This window comes from Arachis ipaensis, chromosome B4 (assembly GCF_059453495.1).
Source record: "Arachis ipaensis isolate K30076 ecotype BB chromosome B4, ASM5945349v1, whole genome shotgun sequence".
In the NCBI taxonomy this organism is placed as follows: domain Eukaryota; kingdom Viridiplantae; phylum Streptophyta; class Magnoliopsida; order Fabales; family Fabaceae; genus Arachis; species Arachis ipaensis.
The window spans coordinates 1,370,341-1,391,376 of NC_142439.1; the positions used below are offsets into that span (position 1 = coordinate 1,370,341).

A 21,036-nucleotide genomic window follows, 5' to 3' on the forward strand; every position below is an offset into this window, starting at 1 on the left:
GCTTTTGCATCTCTTTTGTGTTGACTTTTTCTACTTTCTGCTTCTGCTTGTGTTGGTGTTGGTGTTGGTGCTGGTAGTAGTGAGGGTATTTTTGTCCGAAAAAAATTAAAAAAAATTATAGCGTACTAAAAAAGAGTACTAAGAGTGATAAAAATACATATAAGAAAAAAATATAAAAAAAAATTAAACATGTATAAAAAAATAACATTATAATTTAATATCATGTCTTTTTTTAGTAATTTTTTATCTAGAAGTGATTTTAACTAATATTATCCAAACAATATTTATTTTATCAAAATCAATTTTAATATAAAATTGTCAAACATAAATCATGTTGACACAAACTTACTTCTACCCAAAATCAATTCTATAAAATCATTTTTATTCAAATTTCACTTTGACAAACCACAATCCAAACACACACCTCTTATATTGAAGATAGTCATGACTCTTCTTCTTCATCCTAGATTCCATATACTTGAACCAATTCTCCTAACATCTCTAATTTCATCTCTTTAATTTTATCTCTTTCATCTCTAATTTTACCATTTTAAACACTATGTCGCTATTTAGCAAACAGTCTATTGCGTAAGTAGAGACTTCAAATTAAAATCCACTAACAATGCTATTACACATACGCTACATATGTAATAGAAAAACGTGTTTGACCATTATAATTGCGCAGACGTTGACTGCCAAATTGTGAGAAAAAAAGTCCGGGCACTATATATACTAAATTTTTTCAATAACTCTTGTCTTTCGTTTATTTTTTCTTCTTTTTCACAAAGACAAATTCACCAAATTCTTAGTAAGCATATTGTTATTTATTCGAATGCAACAATAACACATAAAGATAATGATACATATTTAAAAATAATAATTCTGTTGTTCTGTATATTTAGCAGTTGTATTTATTGATAGAACTTAAAAGTTAAAAGTATAATTTTAGTCAATATAAAAATATTTAGAATTAAACACATCTGGAAAATTAGGTATTAGTGTATGCATTTTATTAGATATTGTGCAGAATATTCGGTATGAGACATTCTGGCTAAAGAATTGTAAGCTATGTTCAATTATCATAAAAAAAATTATGATTGAATAAGTGATGGAATTTTATATTGAGTTGATGAATGTTGACGGTAGCTTTTTCTCATGTTCAGTCCTAACAAGTTGTGTGACAAGAGCTAGTCAGACAGGAAAAATCGAATTCCCCTACAAGAATTCGCTCTTCTCTCCCAATGGCTGAACCCAGTCTTGATTTGCTCAACCTTTCTTGGTTGCTATACACCCACTAAAGAATGATATCATGCAATGGCTGCATACCATAGGATATTTATCGGAACTACAATATATGTATGTAGAAAAAGTACGAAAAGATAATGTATATGAAATTAATTTGAAGTTAAAATTAAATTATAAGCAATTAATTAATTTTAAATAATTTTTAATTTAAAATTTAAATCAAATATTAGGATTACTGTCGGTTTTGAAAACAAATAAACTACTTTTCTCACTCACCCCTTTTTCTCAATACGATTTGTATAAATACCCCATTAATTTTCTAACGGAATTCATGTATGTATGTATGTAAACTCAAATACCTTATCATTGGGGACAAAATCCATTTGTTATCTCTAGTGTAATAGCCTCTGACCCATATTATTTCTATGCGGCTATGGCACTCTAGCAATTTGGAGATGCAAAATAAAATAATATGTTCGGTAGCAAAATAAGAAAATAGAAATTGTCTATTGTGGAGAAATTTGAAGCTGGACCTTAAAAGACTAGTTAATAATATTATAGTTTAGTGGTTTTCATTGTATCCGTACAATAAGTTAAACCATCTCCAATAGAAAACTCATCTCAGTTTCTATTTGTGGCTCACTTGTTATAAAAAGTAACTCCACATCAGCTTTTGCGTCATAAACAGTAAATAGGAACTCAAAGCATCTCTCTATTCTCCATTAGAAGGAACTAACTTTAGTCCATTTTGTGGTCTCACTTAATTAATTAATTAAAATACTTAAAATTAATGTAATTGATTTTTTTCAATAATATTATTTAAATTTATAAATTTAAAAATAACTCACTATTAAAAGATATTAATATTAAATAAATTCATATATAACAATAATACACAATATATAATTCGAGGTTACACTAATTTGTAAAATTACTTAATACAAAGAAAAACATAATTAAGCTCTATAGTTGACGATAAGCATTGTGAAATTGCCACATGTGTTCAATCAAGTCCTCTTTCAATTGTCTATGTTGCTGCCTATTTTGAAGTTGGGCATTTCTTTGGAGAAATTGATGGTATGGTGCAAAATCTTCTTCTCCCAGCTGAGGTTGTGATAAGCCATTTTCGACATCATCATACTCTAAGCCTTGAGCAAAATTTTCTGCATAAGTGTCTCTTTCATCCTCAACAATCATATTATGTAATATAATACAAGCTCTCATTATGTTGGCAAGCTTCTTCTTTTCCCAAAAGCGAGCTAGACCACGTATAATTGCAAAGCGTGCTTGCAACACTCCGAATGCTCGCTCCACAACTTTTCTTTGCCCTTCTTGGTATTGTGCAAATAACTTGCATTTCTCTCCTTGTGGCTTTGAGATTGATTTGACAAATGTGGCCCATTCAGGATAAATATCATCTACTAAATAGTATCCCATGGTATAATTATTACCATTAATAGTATAATTTACCTCTGGAGCACAGTCATTTAGAATATCATCGAACACTGGAGAACGATCTAACACATTGATATCGTTATTTGAACCAGAAACTCCAAAGAATGCATGCCATATCCAAAGGTCTGAAGATGCTACAACCTCAAGTACTATGGTTGCAACCCCACGATAACCACTCATGTACATATCTTTCCACGTCTTTGGACAATTTTTCCATTGCCAATGCATGCAGTCAATGCTACCCAACATGCCAGGAAAGTCACGACCCTCTGCCATTTGTAGCAGGCGTCGTACATCATTTGGATTTGGTTTTCGCAAGTATTCATCCTCGAACACCGAAATGACACCTTCAACAAATTTTTCCAAGCATTCGATTGTAGTGCTCTCGCCTATGCACACATAATCATCAACAGCATCAGCTGCTACGCCATATGCTAACATCCGTATCACAGCGGTACATTTTTGGAGTTGTGACAAGCCTTTTCTTCCATTTGCATCAACCCTCTGTTGGAAATACGGATAGACGTTTGAGAGAGCGTCTACTATCCGAAGGAACACATGTCTTCTCATTCGAAATCTCCGTCAGAAAATGTCAGCATTATACACCGGTTCATCTGCAAAGTAATCTTGGAAAAGGCGATCATGTCCTGCTTCTCGATCTCTGTTAATCCATCTACGAGGAGTTGGGATAGAGCTTCTATCGATATCTTCTTCTTTTGAATCTTCGAGTAAACACTCATCGATCCAATTATCTATGATTGTGTTATCTTGCCGTCTTCTTTTGCCATATAAAGCCTCATTAAATATATCATCAAAATTTCTAGCCATATCTAGAAATGTAATTTTTAGTTCTCTTTCGAGGTGAGAAACAATAGTTGAAGTGGAGTTGCAGAGTCATTGATAGTTGATATTTATAAGTGTGTCTGCAATAAGTACCTACTCCTCAACGGCTAGTTTTACAACGGCTACTTAATGGCTAGTTTTGCAACGGCTACTTAACGGCTACTTTTGCAACGGTTACTTTCATGAACAATAATGGCACAATAATATTGACTAATTTAAAAAATTACATCAGAAATAAATAAAATAAACTACATCACATACCAGTAATACGCAATAAAAATAAGAACATACTACATAACTCTACGAATACAAGGAACCATTAAGTAAACCACTTGGCGATTATTTTCTCACATGCAATCTCATGAAGAGCTCGTCGTTTTTCACTCATTGTAGACGTGTCAGCATTAAGTATTTGCATATCCATTTTCCTTTCCCTTTCCTTGGCCATCCTTTCCATTTCCCTTTCTTTTGCATTTATCTCCATTTCTTTAATATACCTATGAGCTTGTAATTCTTGTTCTTTCATTGCCGCTTGAATTTGTAACTCCTTCTCTTTGATTGCCATAATCTTTGCTCTATGTTCCCTCTCCTCTTCTCTTTCTTTTTCTCTATCCATTAGTTCCTTTTCTCTAACATTCTTAATATCTTCCATGAGAGATAACTTTTTAACCACCGATGATTTCTTTTCGCTAAAATCTTCAGACATTTGTGCTTTTCCCTTACCTTTTCGCTTGCTCTTATTTGATCCTTGTGGGCGAACGGAAGAGTCCACACCGAGTTCGTCAGCCAACGGTGTTTCTGGGTTTGATGAGGATGAGTATGCTCCAGTTACACTAACCTTGGTTCTCTTTGAGCCACCATTCTATGTAGGTAGTTGACTTCTCCATTTTTTCTCCAACCGAAGCATGTTCCAATGCCTCTCAAAAGTGAATTTTTTACCATAATTTGTGGAATAAAGGTTATAGGCAAACTCCTTTATATCATCAGCGTTCGAACCACTTCTTATGTTTCGACTAGCTTGATCGTAGCAACCAGCAAATTGTGCAACAGTCTTGTTGATCTTATACCATCGTTTCTTATATGCAACTACCTCCCTTGTCATGTCGGAGCAAAATTCTACACAGTAGCTATGAATTCGACTCCAAAATATTTCTCCCTTTTGATCGGTACCAACTATAGGGTCAGTTGAAACATTTAACTATGCACTGATCAACATCTCATCCTCTTTCCACTGCCAGTGTTGAATACTATCTTGCTTCCGATCTTCAATATCATCATCATTGAGGTTGATAGCATCTAATCCACGAGGGTTGGCAAAATCTGAATATTGTAAATTTGGACTAGATTGTATAGGAGTATGAGAGGATGGGTTAGAAGAGCCATCAACACCATATGAGTTATTTCTTGATGCACTAAATTGAGTTGGAAACGGCAAGAAAGTTGGACTAACATTTCCAATGGAGGAGTTAAATATGGAATAAAATGGAAAATGTGGTATTTGTGAATTTTGATTTTGCGGTTGAAATATAGGAAATTGATTATTACAAGGAGCTTGAAAATTGAAATTAGAAATATTTTGTATATTTGGATTTTGAAATGTATTTGGTAGTGTGAAATTTTGATTTAGAACTTGAGAGTTTGAGGTTTGAGATGGTTGGGTATTTGGAATTTGAGAAAAATTTTGTAAGTAATTGAAGAAAGAGTTGAGTTGGTTTGGATCTATTTTTTCGAACAAAAAATAATATTACCAGAGCTTTGATTTCGTAAACTTGGAAGAAGATGAAGAAGAGTAGTAGAAAGTGTGAGAATAGAAGTGTATCTAACTGATATATATAGAGTAACAAAATATTAATTTATTAATAATAACAGTAACATAGTAACGGCTAGTTTCCAACGGCTAGTTTTACAACGGCTAATTTAATATAATAATATAAACAATATTCAATATTAATTATGACATAAATAATTAATATAAATTATTATAATTATTAGTAAATTAATTACAATTTAATTATATTTAAATAATTAATATAAATCATTAATTAAATAAAAATATAATTATTTAATTATTTAATATAATTATTTATTTTAATATAATTATTTAATATAATTAATTAAAATTTTATATAATTATTTATTTAAATAATAACTTGCTTCGTTACTCCCTGTCCCTATTCAGAGGGACTTTGTTCCATCGATCCTTGTGCAAAGATCAATTCCATTTTACTCTAACATATAGGAACTTATTTGTGTCAGAAAAAGTTAGCAATGCACTCACCGTTAGAGATGGTCTTATAAATTTGCAAATTTTGACTTTAAAAGTGGACTAATTACAAAGGAGCTTATTCTTTTTATTTTTATAATTATTTTGTTGTATTACAAATTAAAATTTGATTTTTATTTTTTAAAATCTAAAAAATCCAATTATTTGAAAAATTAAAATATTTTCTTAATACTAATCTTAAAATACCAAAATATCTTTTATGTAATAGTTTTAAAATTACTAGAATATCCTTATAGGAATAATTAATATTAGTTGATTTATTAGCAATTATGAATTCTAATTCAATATTAAAAGATTAAAACACCCTATAGTTGATTTTAAAAATACTAAAACAATTTTTTAGCATTAATTTAAAAAATACTAAAATACCTATTTAGAATAAAGGTTGGTTAATTGTATTAGAAATTACAAATTTAAAATTTTGAAACAACTAACATATCTTTATAATTAATTTTTAAAACAACAAAACAATATTTTAATTTTTAAGTTTGATTTTAAAAAGTCTGAAATACCATTATAAAATTTTTCATATGTTTACTCATATTAGAAATGAGAAATTTAAATTTAATTTTAATAAGGCTAAAACACTCTTTTAGTTTATTTTAAATGACTAAGATTTTCTCTTTAAAACTCAAACGAAAACAAACTTTTAGTATTAATTTTGAAAAAGACTAAAATATTCTTATAATTGATGTTCAAGAAAACAAAACAATCTTTGAAGGTTAATTCATAAAAAAAACCATCTTAAGACTAATTCATATTATTTGATTATGTTAAAATAAAAAATTTGAATATGATTTAAAAATAAAAATAAAAAACTCTTGTAGTTCATATTTAGAGTACTAAAATATTCTTTTAATTATTTAAAAAAAACTCTTATTATTTTTGTAATGAAATTAAAATTTTAGGATTCTTATAATCAGATTAAAACAAACACACATAAAAAAAATACTAAAAGATAAAAATAATTAAATTAAGATTATAATGTCTAATATAATCAAGCATCATTCAACCTAGTAGGATCTTTTAGTCATTTAAAATAAAGTAAAATGATATTTTATAATTTAATATAAAAGTCCAATAAATATACTTGGTTTGGGTCTAATTATAAGAATAAAATTAATTTTAAATATAAATAGGATAAATAAGAATAAAAACTAGTATAATAGATTATTCAATTTATAAAATGTCAATATGATTTTTTCAACAATTGTTTAAATATAAATTATGTGTCATTATTATGTGAAATGTACTATTTAAATTATAAAGTTGTGTGTCATTAATACATGAAAGGGACTATTTTAATTATAATTCACTTATGTAATGTAATTTTAATTTACAATTAGATTTGTCAAAAGTGGAGTGTTAGGGGCCATCAATTTTTGTGATTTGTAGCCATCAAGTAGTCATCAATGATGTTTTTAATGGTGTGAAATTTCATTCAACGGTATGAGATTACTTACTTTTCTTTTGCTAGTTACATGCTGGCCAAAATTTAATAAAGTTGTTGGCTCTTCAACTTTTTCTTGTCAAAAAAATAAAAAAATTGGATAATAAATTAGATATAATAGAAATTTATTTGTGTGGAGAGTGAAATAGTCATTTTGGTAATTAAAAGAGTGAAATGTGATTGTGCCACATGTGCAAATGAGTAAAAAAATATACTTTAATTTTAAATTAATTTAATATCAAATAAATCCTAAAATTAAAAAAAATTACATAAAGATCCTAATCTTTTAAGGGCCTTGATATTCTTTCACCATAGTAGAACTCTCCAAGAAAATAACACCTACTAACAAAAAAGCATTGTAAACAAAAAGACATATCTTATAACCAACAAAAATTCACCTCATCCCTATCCTAAGAATACTTCAGGAATCTATAGTAAATCCAAGAAAGTATAATTGGGATTTGGGATGCATCCACTCAAGTCACTCACTCACTTTTGAATTGATACTTGATAGCCATGCATAATCAATGAGATCCATCATGTAATAACACACTCGATAGGGTGTATATAGTTTTTTTTTTTTTTTTTTTTACCAAAGATATGAGATTCAAACTCGCAACCTCTTATTTGAGTATGGGGAGATTATGCCATTTGAGCTATAATTTATTGGCGGATAGGGTGTATATAGTTAAAGTTAATAAAAAAATCAAACCTAATTTTAGTTAACTAGAAATTTAGTTTAAGTTAATAACCAAACCGGTTTAAAATGATAAAATCGGTTATTAACCAATTACAAAATTATTAAATCGATTTTAAAATCAATTTAAAAAAAAAATAAAAAGCTGGTTTTTGCATGTAAAATCCGGTTTTTGTATATAAAAACTGGTTTGATGGATGGTACTTGCATCCCCACTTGTTTTGATATCAAAATTAAACCAAAGAATAAACCCTAAACCTTTATCAATTGCTCTTCTTCTTTGTCGGGCACCCCACCCTCCCTCTACGACTCTAGCTTGCCGTTAACGGTGCGGCTCTCTTTGTCCACGATCGTGGTACTCCATCTCTCTTTCTATCTCTAATCGTGTTTGATTTACATTTGATTTGTTATTCTTGAGTTTTATTTAAAGACACCATATGAGTATGTCAAAGTATACAGGTCTTAGCTATGGCGGAGGTAATTTCTCATCCAAACACTACACTCGAGGAAAAGGAAGCTTTAGAACCTGAAAGTAGTGGAGAAGGGGCTGGTGAGCTTCCTCCATCATCACAAAAAGAGGGAGAAGAAACAAAAGGTAATTATTATGTTGTTCTTTGAATCTGTTATGCACAATTTCCAATATCCTTCTTATGGAATTGGCATTGGCGAGTTAAAAACATTATACAAGTTCCTATTTGTCCGTTTTGTCAGTAAATTCAATTTATTTATTCATTTAACTTATTCACTCCTGCGAGATCTTTTGAATGGTAAAATCTATCAATATGAATTTTCTATTTCAATTTGCAATTGAAAGTTCTGTTTCCAGATGGTCATTGTTCTTGTAATATAATATTGTATCTTAAAGCACCTAATGTAAGATATACATACATAACATAAAAGAGATGCTCAAGATACACCTAATGTCACTGCAGTTCCACTTGCATCATGTGGCACACACATCATGATATCTTGGTACTCTATTGCTTTTCTTTATAGCTATCCCCTAACATTGCTTTGAAACAATCAGTATATGGTTAAGTTTTTTTAATTAATGGACTTAATTAGTTGGACTAGCTATCTTAAATAAATTATTAATACATCAAGTAGAAAGTTGAATTGTTGCTTAAGTAAATAACACTTTGAATCCAGTAAAACTAGAGGAACCATAAACTTTCCTCCATAGCACAAAGTTTTGGATTGAGTAGGTTGGAAGGAAAACAAATCATGGCTTATCAAATAACCTTTGAGCTTTCAATCATTCATGTATGATTTTTATGAGCATTCTTTCACATTGCAGAGAAGATACAGCAACCTTTCCTCACATTTACTTGTATGTGAATCACAACATTTATTATTTTAACATATCTAAGGCAGGCTGAAATAACAACATCATGTGAATGAAGGAACAACTAAATAATCAAAGCAACATTTATAATTAAAAATAATATTACTATGGTCTCACTAGATGCAACGTGATTCCCACTTTCACCGTTTCTCATTTAGGACTTAGGCATATGCAAACAACAATTTTCATTTTAGTTGGCCTTCCATACATTGAGTTGTATTGATCATTGAACATACGCTTTTTCTTTTGACAGAAACTTCGAAGAAAAAAAAGAAGAAATCCAAAAGCAAGTGAGGACTTAAATTGGCATGAGTGATTATTCTCCTAATCATTAATAACTTCTTCTCAAGAATGGTTGTTGTCTTTCTTTTTCCAGGAAAAAGAAAGAGATCCTTGAGCAGTCTGATCCGCCATCAATTCCTGTTCTTGAACTTTTCCCATCTGGAGATTTTCCTGAAGGTGAAATTCAGCAGTACAAAGACGAGTAAGTTAATGGCAAATTTTTTAATTTGAGCATCTGGTTTATCAATTTTTCTTTGACTTTGATTCCTTTCTTTTATTTGTTATATTTTTGGGGTTAATTTTAAAAGTGAGAAAGAATGAAATGCCATTACAGAGGAAGCATCTTATCTGAATAATCTTGCATGTCTCATCAACTTGATTTAAAATACAAAAGCACCGCAACCATATTTATTAGCGTAGCTCAGTATCAGAAATAACCAAAGAAAACCAGTATTTTAAAAAACTAAATTTGGTTGGTTGGTTTTTAAGTGGAATTGTTCTTAGAATAGTTCATGTGAACCATATAAATCAACATGTTAATAAGTGGTTTTAGATCAATGAACTTGTGAAACCTTGCAAACCAGGCAGTTTTGACCAGTTTAACTGGTTTAATTTTGTTTACTATTTTGGAAAAAAATGGAAAATTCAGGTTTTGAAGAAGGGAAATGATGGAAGCTTGCACAATCTGTTGACATTGTGCCAATTACATTTTCATGCTGTTGTCATGGAAGCGGTGTATATACTTTCTAACATATGAACAAGAAACTTGATTTTATATTAATTTTTAATATCTTTAAGTTTGAATAATTTTATATCTTGTTATGTCATAGTAATTCTATTTTATTATTTTAAGAAAAACAAACATAAAAACAACGGATTTTAAATAACATGACATGCTTTAACTAATCCATTGATATTAAATTTTAATAGTTTTAAATTGCAAATTACATTCTGGTTTTATAATGTTATAGAAGAGATATTTAGTGTAAAATATAGGGAATCAACTTTTAGTTAGCCAACATTAGCCAACTTTTTTTTTCTAGTTCTAAAAATTCTCATTTATTGGAGGATTTAGGGTTTATAATTTAGAATTTAGAGTTAAAGGTTTATGATTTAGGGTCTAGAATTTAAGATAAACAATAATTTTAAAAAAATTGATTGATATTGCCCGCAAAAAGTTGGCTCCCTATTATTACTATATTATATATCATAAAACAACTAGGACATATCTCACTAGGTGGGTTCACTGTATTGATTTGGTGATGCCATAGTTTTCTGTCATAAATCATCTTAGCTCATAAACTGTTAACATCTAAATCTCATTTAATAGTTTTACCTAATATATCACAACCTATCTTATACACATCTTGCACCTACCTGACATCATCTTGTTAGGCAAAACTTCAAGGTCTCTGTTCAGGTTTTCAATCTTCAGTTCATCAATAGTCAATATTTTGCACCATGGCTATGACTGATAATGAACTATCTCTGACTCTATTTCACCTCAACCAGCCTCATCCATGACATGGTCTCATTCACCATCTTGATGCTAAGTGCTCTCTGTTTCTTACTTACACTCAAATGGAAGCTTTGGCCTGTGGCTTACACACCTCCAATCTCTGTTTTCAACAGGCTTGTGTTGTGTTTTCTTTCCCTTTTTAAGAAACAGCTCCTGCTATTGGTTTTGTGCTTTATTCTCCAGATTCTGTTTCACACTGGTTTCTACTTAGCTCCATTCCATATAATCTGATATTCATGCAACTTCTTTGATTTGGCCTGCATTATTTGGTTATGCTTGCTAATTATTTTATTTCTCTTATTGATTTAATTTTATTTTCTTGGGTTAAATCAATTGTCTGACTCCCTAGTCTTGTTTATTGTCATAAAGAAGTTTTGACAACTGTTGGGAACATTATTTGCACTATTTTCCTTTTCAGATTTTTAGATTATTTTGGTTTATTTTTCCCCAATATCAGCTATCTTCCTTTTAGTGGTTGCTGTGTTGCTATGGCATTTTTGGATGTGGCTTTTCCATGTTGCATTATGTCAATAATTACTTGACTTGAATACGTAGGTCTTGGTTTCGTAGCTTATTTGTCATTATTCTTAGAACTGATTGGGCTTAGCTCAAACCTAGAAGTTACTTAATAGAAGGGTGCCCAAGCACCTTCTCTGGTCAATGTGGGAACAATTAGATGATTTTTATTTTGCTAAATACCTAAGGATATTGTGGAACCATACCTTAAATGTTAGCTTTTAAGGGGAAAGAACCACTCTCCTTAAGTACAACATTAAACATCCCATACTACTCATATCCAAGTTCCTAACATATGATTATGGGTAAACATCTGTAATATAAGAGTATTAGAGAAGACATAAGTTGCTTATGTCATGTTAATGGATAGTGGACAAATAAAATCAGGGAAATACAAACTAGTAACGGATTATCCTTAGTTGCTCAACCATGAATCCATGTACAAACTTCTAGGACCCATTTCAAATCTGAATGAAGCCAAATGAAAGAAAGAAACAGTTTACATAAAGATATTACTAGAGCTCAGATGATATTGTCTCTTTTGTCGAATTCATTTTTACACAAGTGATGTTTGTGGGCTTCCATGGCAAATGGAGAAGTCCATTGATGAAACAATTGCAAGGGTAAAAACAGCTACTACTTGTGTATCATTTTATTGTCGCCACTGACCTGGGTATTTTTATTTCTGTCCTTTCTTGATACCTCATTTTGTTGACCTCATTATTGTGAATTTTCAAATATCCTTATGTTTTAGCTGATATGATGGTTACTGTTATGCCAGTAACCTATGGAGAACTACATCAGAGGAGAAGAGAGAGCTGGAGCGCCTTGAGAAACCAATCTATAATTCGGTTCGTCGAGCAGCAGAAGTTCATCGTCAGGTTTCAATTTTGTTTTGAATTTCAGCATTAGTTTTGATGGCTACTTTTTTATGCAAAAATTGTATGTTAGTGTAGTTTAACTTCTTTTGATAGGGAGGAGGACTTGAATTGGGGTATGTGAAGTGAATGAAATGGTTTTTATGTTTTGTTTAGATTTTCATCTGTTTTAAATATTCTCAGGATTCTTTTGTAGCAGTTGCTGAAAACGGAAAATGGTAGTTTATTCTTTTTCCATTTATGCATGCCCCTCTATTTTCAGACTTTGAGAATTTGGGGAGAACATTAAGAGTGGATTTTGATCTAGGAGGACCTTTCAAGAGAGATTTGGGTTCACTGTAAATACAATAACTTATTTTACAAAGTGTAAAAATATTACAATATACTAGCTACAATAGTACAATGCTACAAATAAAAAGTTTCTTTCTCCTCTTTCTAATTCGGATGAAAAAGGTGGGCCTTGGGGGCAGTGATTGGTAGCTGTCTCGTGCACTGGGCTGGGCTGCCCTTACTTTTGTTTACAATTGAATGTCAAAAAAATTAATTTTCTTTGCATCTTATTCCTCTAGCCTTCATTACATGTCAACACAAAAGAGGATGTTATTTTTCTAGCTGTGTTTGTCTCATCACTTTGTCTACATTCGAATGAAGAGCCGGGTGAAATTGCATTTTGTGCTTGGTAATAGGATCTTGACTTTGTGTTATACATTAGCTTATTACATATGCTTTCTCTGTCTAATTAGGTTCGCAAATATATGAGAAGCATTTTAAAGCCTGGAATGCTGATGACTGACTTGTGTGAAACATTGGAGAATACTGTTCGGAAGCTAATATCAGAGGATGGCCTGCAAGCAGGCATTGCATTCCCCACAGGATGCTCTTTGAATTGGTGATAGTTTGCTCTCTTTTTATTTTTTATTTTTTCTAGATCACGGAATCGCCTTCCAACAAATTTCTTTGTTCTCTAGGGTTGCAGCTCATTGGACCCCAAATTCAGGAGACAAGACTGTGCTTCAGTATGATGATGTAATGAAGTTGGATTTTGGCACCCATGTAGACGGTAATACCCAAAATGATTGTATATCATCTTAATACTTCTAAATAAGTTAACTTCAGTAATTGTTAAGTGCCATTAATAATGAGTTTTGTCTGTAGGATATATTGTTGATTGTGCTTTTACCGTGGCATTCAACCCAATGTTTGACCCTCTGCTCGAAGCCTCACGTGAAGCAACCAATACTGGTATTAAGGTACTTCCTAGGAAGATGCTCAACCTTTCGGCAAGTTGTTTTCATCCATGTCACGGAGAAGCATTAAGACATTTATGAGACTAATTGTTCCACTAAATTTGAAATTCCATTAATAAGTGATCTTGTTTGGCTTCATTGACAAAAATCTAATATTAGATAAACAAGAAAGTGAAACATAATGGTGAAAGATATGGTTGCTAGGTATTTGAGAGATCCAACTGCACTCCCAGGTCCTTACCGTTTGAGACACCTCCCTTGTACCACCGCCCTTTCATAAATAGTTCTAACTACCTTTTCTATTCAAGATATTCTTTCGCTTGTCTAGCCATGCCTAGACTGCAAGGCTAATTACCAAACCCCTTACCCATGCATTTACCACATGTCCTACTTATTTGCAACTCCCCCTGTATACTCTCTTACATATTTTGTGGGTATGGTAAAATGATATTGCCAATTGAAATCAATTGCATTTTTCTGATATCAATATCAAGGATCCTAACAGGGGTCTAACTCAAGATCTAGTTGAGATGGATTAATGGTCACTATCTTACAACACCTTCATTTGTGTTTCATAACATGAAATATAAGTATCAATCTCTTTCATATTAATGAAAGACAGGGTAATGGTTTTAGGAAATACATATAAGTGTTTCAAGATAGAGTACTTTATAATGTCTTTTAATAGTGTTGTATTGAAAGACTGAGCTGAGAGTTTTTTTTAATAAGGTGACAATGGAATAACATGTCACAGTTCTAGGTAAAATTCATTTTGGGAAATGTGCTTGTTGATTAAATGGGTCAAATGATGCTATTAGTTTTGATTGTATTGTTAGGATGTTTACTTTTATCTAGGAAGACACAAGTGAGAAATATTCACATTTCACTTGTTGCTCAATCTCTATGGTTTAACCTTAATTTGATTGGAAGATTATTGCATTGAAAAGACTTGACCATATGTGGCCAAAAGCCCAAAACCCTTTTGGCACTGGTGTAGTCATGGCATTAATTGCAACCCAACAAACTTGCAAGTTTGGAAGTTTGTAATCTGAAGTTTATTATGTACCATTTATGTGCCTTTCCTTTTTTGTCTACATAAATTGGCAAGCTCATCTACATAACCCTTCCCATTGCAAAGTTTCTTCCTTGTTCATCATCCCATGTTGAATATTTTGTAGGTTTCACTACTAGATTAATGGATAAAATTTTTTTCAATTTCTTACCACCAGTTGTTAAAAAAAGAAAGAAGAAATAATGTTAGAATATTTGCTGCTATCATACACTACAATTCATGCTATATCATGATAGGAGCGAATCTTCTAAGAATAGTTGTCTTTTCTTTTTTAAATATAAATTTGTATATACGAATATGTCTATGTATAATATATATACATATAAATCAACTGAAAGTTTAAAAATGCAAGTTCTAATTACAAATTTGGTGAAACGGTAGGAACTTACAAAGTAATTAAAAGCTGAAAGTAGATTAACCTGAGAAGAAAAAGCTAGAACCATTTTTGTAATAACATTCTAATTCTTAAATGATATCAAAACATACAAAAAAAATTCCCTCTCTTTTCGAAAGTATGTAGTGCTAGTTTAGGATCGGCTGTACATTTGGTTTTTGAGTGGTTTATGGTTAACTTGTGGATTTCACTGTTAGGTACTTTTGATGAATGTAGGGTTTCTCCTGGGACTTTGCATTAGTTTTTATTTAACAAATTTGATGATTTATTTATTTATTGATTGCTCTTGGATATGAAAAGAAGATTTTTTACAAAGAAAAAGAGTATTAAAAAAGAGGATGGGGAATCCTCATATTACATGCAAAAGGACATGATTAACATTTAACACTCTAAGCTAGCGTTTGCTAGTTGAGACAGGCTACAAATATGAAAGAGTTAAAAACAGAAAGATAGAAAATTGATGTCCCCTTTTTCGCTACTTTTTGGAAGGACAGAAAATACAGAAAACTTGTGTCTTGGGACAGATTGCGATGGTTACCTGCTTCCAACTTGAAACACATTTTTTTGTACTTTATTCGCCTTGTTCATTTTCTGTCTCACTTACCAAACATACCCTAAGGGATAAACTGCATAGCCATGCCAGGTCATTCCTTTTCACATGAGATTGACACCAAAGAGAAATAAAAAAGGTAATCCTGAGATAAAATCAATAATAGGAAAGGAATCATTAAAATCCTTATCGTTCCTTTCCTTTCCAACCAAGTACACCAAATCAATACAAAAGTTAAGTTCTACCACAGAATCTTTGCTTCTTTAGACAAGACATTTTTTCTGAACTTTGGAGGAAGAAACTGGTATTGATCCATAGGCCGTACCTGGATTCACTGAATATACCAAAATGTATGATCCGAGAGATCTCGTGATAGAATTTAAACCACCCATTATGCGCATATTAGATGACAAAGCCATTAGAGGTCTGTGCTTCTGAAGCATGCCATTAGTGTTTATTTGATTAAGAACATCAGTGCAAACAAAAGCTTTAACCTTTGAAGATGATTGGATTTCTATATTAGTTTATCCTAGGAAATCACGAATTGGAAACAACGATGTACATGAGAAAATACTAGAGGAGTGAAGTATCCTAGTCTTGATGTCAAAGGTGTTGGGTTAGTGGACAGGATTAAACAAAGGATGATATACCATGGGCATGGGTCATGTTTATCTCCCTGGTACCTGTATTCATGTGTATTAAAAATTTGACATAAAACTACTAAATTTGTATAGTGTATGATTTGGATTTCTATTTATGCTTACTATATAAAAAACTTGTATTACACTAATTGTTAGATGACTTAGATCACTATAAGTCATACTGTGGTACTAAAATTTCAAGAATTTTTATAATTACTGGTTGCCCCATGGATATCCGCAGGTGCTCATCTGTCTACGGAAATTATAAGTGAGAGCGGGGCGGGGAATGGGGCCTTATCCTCCACTCTCCCCTGTTAAGATTCCTCCTTCAAAGTTTAAACATAAATAATCACGAATTTGAGTGTCAACAATAATTTGTTAAACTAAGTTTAATAATAATTGGCAATTAATATATAGGGATGGATCTTATGCAATTTGGGGTTGTGTGCTGATCAATCATTAGAAAGTGCAACGTGGTTGTAGCATCATTCACAGAGTGGTGGGGTTGCTGAAGCATTCATTGCTGTTTCACATTGGATCTGTTGAGGATAGGCTGCCTAAAGGTAGGCAACTGCAATGGGGATGCCATTAGTAGAAAATCATGCTTGAAAGCAATTGCCGGTTGTTGGCCCTAGAGAACTATGGCGAATGTTGGCTAAAATCCATGACTAGACTTTGCCAAATAATGACATGGAGATAAATATGGGGTAATAGGAGTGGTGATGTGTGTTAGCAAAAGAAAGTTTCAGCAATGAACAATGGGTACCCGTGGAGTCGACCTTTTATGGATTCTCTACATACAGACTTGAAAATCTGAGTGAATTGCTTGGGAGAAAGATACTCTTACCATTGTTGCATATGATTATGCAATGCATGAAAGGAATTGCTTGAACTTGGTATTTAGTATCTTATCTAATCTTTAGCTTTGGGTCAATATCTAATCTAATCTTAATATAACAGATATTCTAGGATTATGTACAAGATAATCATATGAACATGTATGAACAGTGAATTATCTTAATTGTTTCTAATGTGTCTATATGAGTACATATTAGTCTTGTAGGGAACCACACCTTAACAGCTAGCTCTTAAGGGGGGAAGAATCACTCCTTTTAAATACAGTATAGAGCATCCCATACTACTCAATATGGGACTTTCCATAATAACCAAGTCCTTAACAATACACCAGCCCTAGAGGCCTGCTGTCCACAGCGGCCTCACTCTATCAACATTGACCTAGCTGTAGCCACTCTGCTATCGTCTATTAGTATTCAGTACTCACCGTAATCCAGCCTATAAGTAGCCCTTCCCGTGCTGCAGACAACCTGGCTTTAATACCATAAATATTAAGACTATGTAGATGCAGCAGAATAAGAACAGAGAATGTTGGAGTAGAAGTGGAGAGAGTAGACAACCTGGCTTTAATACCATAAATATTAAGACTATGTAGATGCAGCAGAATAAGAACAGAGAATGTTGGAGTAGAAGTGGAGAGAGTAGACGAAAGAATGAAGAAAGCAGAGAGGCTGAAAGATATCAGAGTGACAGGATTCCATCCTCTCTGAGTGTATTAATGGAAGAACAAAATGCAGAAAAGTAGAGCACAAGGCACCATCAGAGGTTACCAGTCCGTCCTTGTCTAAATTCTTCCTTATCTCTTTTAATTCCCGTCACCTCTCTTGTATGCATTTTCAACTCTCCTATAACAGAATCATCCCACACTCACGCCCTCCCCACTAACATTTCCAGCTGTCCTATTTGTTGCATCAGTAAGTCCCATTCTACTTTTATTTTCAAATCTCTCTTTCATTCTTTTGCTGTAAGTAAAAGGCAAGAGAACTATTTTTCCCCTCTTCTCTCTTCTTTTCCCTCATTCTACTTGTCGGGTACTCAACAATGAGAATGTTTAGATAAAGATTTTGTTGATGGGAAACTAATGAACCACGACATATGTTTTTCTTGATTCTTTTGGTTTTTTGTTCTGGGTTTACACCAATGAGGTTGTGTTATAATCTTACAAGATGTTTTACCTTACTATTCAGGAAGCTGGAATTGATGTGCGCCTTTGTGATATTGGTGCTGCAATTCAAGAGGTCATGGAGTCCTACGAGGTTGAGATTAATGGGAAGGTGTATCAAGGTATGAAACTACTGTTGTTATTCCTCTCTCTTTTCATATTTATTTTATTTTTCTGATCTAGATAAATTGAACTTTAGCTTGGAAAAAGTAGATTATTTACAATTTTCTGTTTTAGATGTAATGGGGAACTTTATGGTAGGAGCATTTATTTTGTGGTTCATGGTTGATCTTCCTATCCCTATAAATTCAACCATGAGTAACTTTGTACTTGTTAGAAATACATAGAGTATTCTATAATATCTCTATCATATCTTAACACACCAAATAATCTCTTAGGATTAGTTTTGATATTAGCTATTATTATCCAATGATTTCCTTATCTATGATTAAGGTTTCACTACTATTTGTTACATACCCGGATATTGCTGATGAGATGAGAGGAGAAGTATCTAATCCTAAGTGAGGGAAGATTCAACCATTACCATTTCGTTATAGTAGAGAGAAAAGATTGGAGGGCAGAAAGGGAAACAGTGGAAGGGGGAATATCCTTGTAACCAACCTGCCACCTGGCTCAGTTAGTGAGGTAAGCGTGAGAGGGGATCAGGAGGTGTAATCCTAACCGAATTGGGTAAGTGAGGGGAGGGAGTATTAGTAGTAACAGAATTTGTTCCTTTTTTAAAATTTTGAGATGGGGGTGGGAACTGGGAAGGAGGAGGTAGGCATCAGAGTGAGAGAATATAACAGAACTAGGAGTGAGGCTGGCTCTCTGTCATGAAATTCCTGTAGTAACTTAGGAATCCATTTTGAATTTTTGGGATTTCCCAGCCTTCCTTCGTATAACAACCTTCTATTTTTCAATTCAAACCCCACTGGAACCTCTTCTTCTCCCTTTAGTAAGATCTGAACTATGTCGCGCAATTTCTCATCCCTCTGCACTTAGTCTTCTAACTTATCCCACTCCACTGGCCACTGATAAAGAAGAGCGCTGGAACTTCTGGGAAAGCGCATCTAACACTCTATTCTTCCCTCTTTCCTTGTATCTTACCTCAAAATTGTATCCTAGGAGCTTGGTCATCCACTTCTGCTGTTCTTCCCCTCCAATTCTCCTGGGTTTGTTTACCCAGTGCTGTGTGCGCTTTTAATCATATACGTAACAGTGTTACATTCATTTTGCTTGATTATTGATGCCTTCATTTTGTCGAGACATGGGTTTAAGAGAAGTTAAAATGGCCGAGTGTTCCTTTTTATAGCTTCATGGCATTAATTTTCTCCGTATTCCTTACCCACCATGTTTAATGTGAAAAATTGTATCCTTTATGTGAAAGCTTACAATGCCCAATAAACAGGCCAAAGGGGTAGTTATAATCAGTTGCCAACATTTTTCAATATTATCCATCATATCTGCTGCGGGGTATACTTTAACGAGAATGTTATTGCAGTTAAGAGTATACGGAATCTGAATGGACATAGCATTGGACGCTACCAAATACATGCAGGAAAATCTGTTCCCATAGTGAAAGGAGGAGAGCAGACTAAAATGGAAGAGGGTGAATTTTTCGCTATTGAAACCTTTGGATCTACAGGTAACAGTTTCTTCTGTTGTAAGATATCTGTTGCAAATGGCTTGAAATAAATCATGATGGAATTGGTTTTGAATTTATATTCAGGAAAAGGATATGTGCGCGAAGACCTGGAGTGCAGCCACTACATGAAAAATTTTGACGTTGGTCATATACCTCTTAGGTTGCCTAGGGCTAAGCAATTATTGGCCACTATTAACAAAAACTTCTCTACTTTAGCCTTTTGTAGAAGGTATTTAGATCGCCTTGGGGAGACTAAATACTTAATGGCGTTGAAGAACCTGTGTGACGCTGGCATTGTTCAGGTATGTATGTTCCACTAATTAGCCACCTAGAATAGAAATTTTGTATGTGAATTTATTGATATATTTTTTGTCACATTAAATGTTGAATGAGTGTTGCGGTGATTGCTGTGTTCTATATTAGCATTAAGCTTATTTAAGTTCACAATGACTGATTTGTGATATCTTAACTGGTCTTCATGCAGCCCTATCCCCCTCTATGTGATGTGAAAGGAAGCTATGTATCACAGTTTGAACATACAATCCTTCTCCGGCCAACATGCAAAGAAGTTATATCTAAGGGCGATGACTACTGACTTGGATATAAAGTGGTTTGATTAATATTATTATATATCTATAGACATTGTACTGTTTTTTTTTAATATTTTTTATTTAAAAAAACAAACTCTTCTTCCTGTAACATCAACTGTATTGTTCTATACTCTGACACACGTCTTCCGATTTGATGGTAGTCACTTCATCATTGGGCATATTTTCTGGTTCGTGTTAGTATCTTATTCGATAGATCTTATTAAGGTTGAAGAGATGACCATTCGACTTATTTAGGTTGCATTTGGATTGTCTTGAGAGTTAAATAAAGAGACAGCGTTGAAGACGTGTTTTCTGTTTTTGGGGCAGAGAATTGTCTCTCTTTCTGTCTCTGAAATCAAGTGACCT

At 32.6% G+C, this 21,036-nt stretch overlaps 2 protein-coding genes and 1 pseudogene across 4 annotated transcripts in view; 2 read left to right on the plus strand and 1 right to left on the minus strand.

Moving 5' to 3' along the window:
• The window catches only part of LOC107638334 (SH2 domain-containing protein A), a 209,187-nt gene that overhangs the window by 138,274 nt on the left and 49,877 nt on the right, over positions 1–21,036 (plus strand). The window lies entirely within an intron of this gene.
• Positions 2,209–3,528, minus strand: LOC107635813 (uncharacterized; annotated as a pseudogene).
• On the plus strand, positions 8,162–20,850 carry LOC107638320 (methionine aminopeptidase 2B). 2 transcript variants are annotated; one of them, XM_016341539.3, is made up of 12 exons: positions 8,162–8,329; positions 8,427–8,569; positions 9,573–9,609; positions 9,696–9,803; positions 12,418–12,517; positions 13,258–13,403; positions 13,483–13,574; positions 13,670–13,764; positions 18,461–18,557; positions 19,937–20,080; positions 20,165–20,382; positions 20,565–20,850. In XM_016341539.3, exons 2-12 carry the CDS (start codon positions 8,443–8,445, stop codon positions 20,673–20,675), a joined length of 1,275 nt encoding a protein of 424 aa, XP_016197025.1. In that variant the 5' UTR covers positions 8,162–8,329; positions 8,427–8,442; the 3' UTR covers positions 20,676–20,850. The 2 variants fall into 2 exon arrangements, with proteins under 2 accessions (XP_016197025.1, XP_016197024.1); XM_016341538.3 differs by having other exon boundaries at positions 8,175–8,329; positions 8,434–8,569.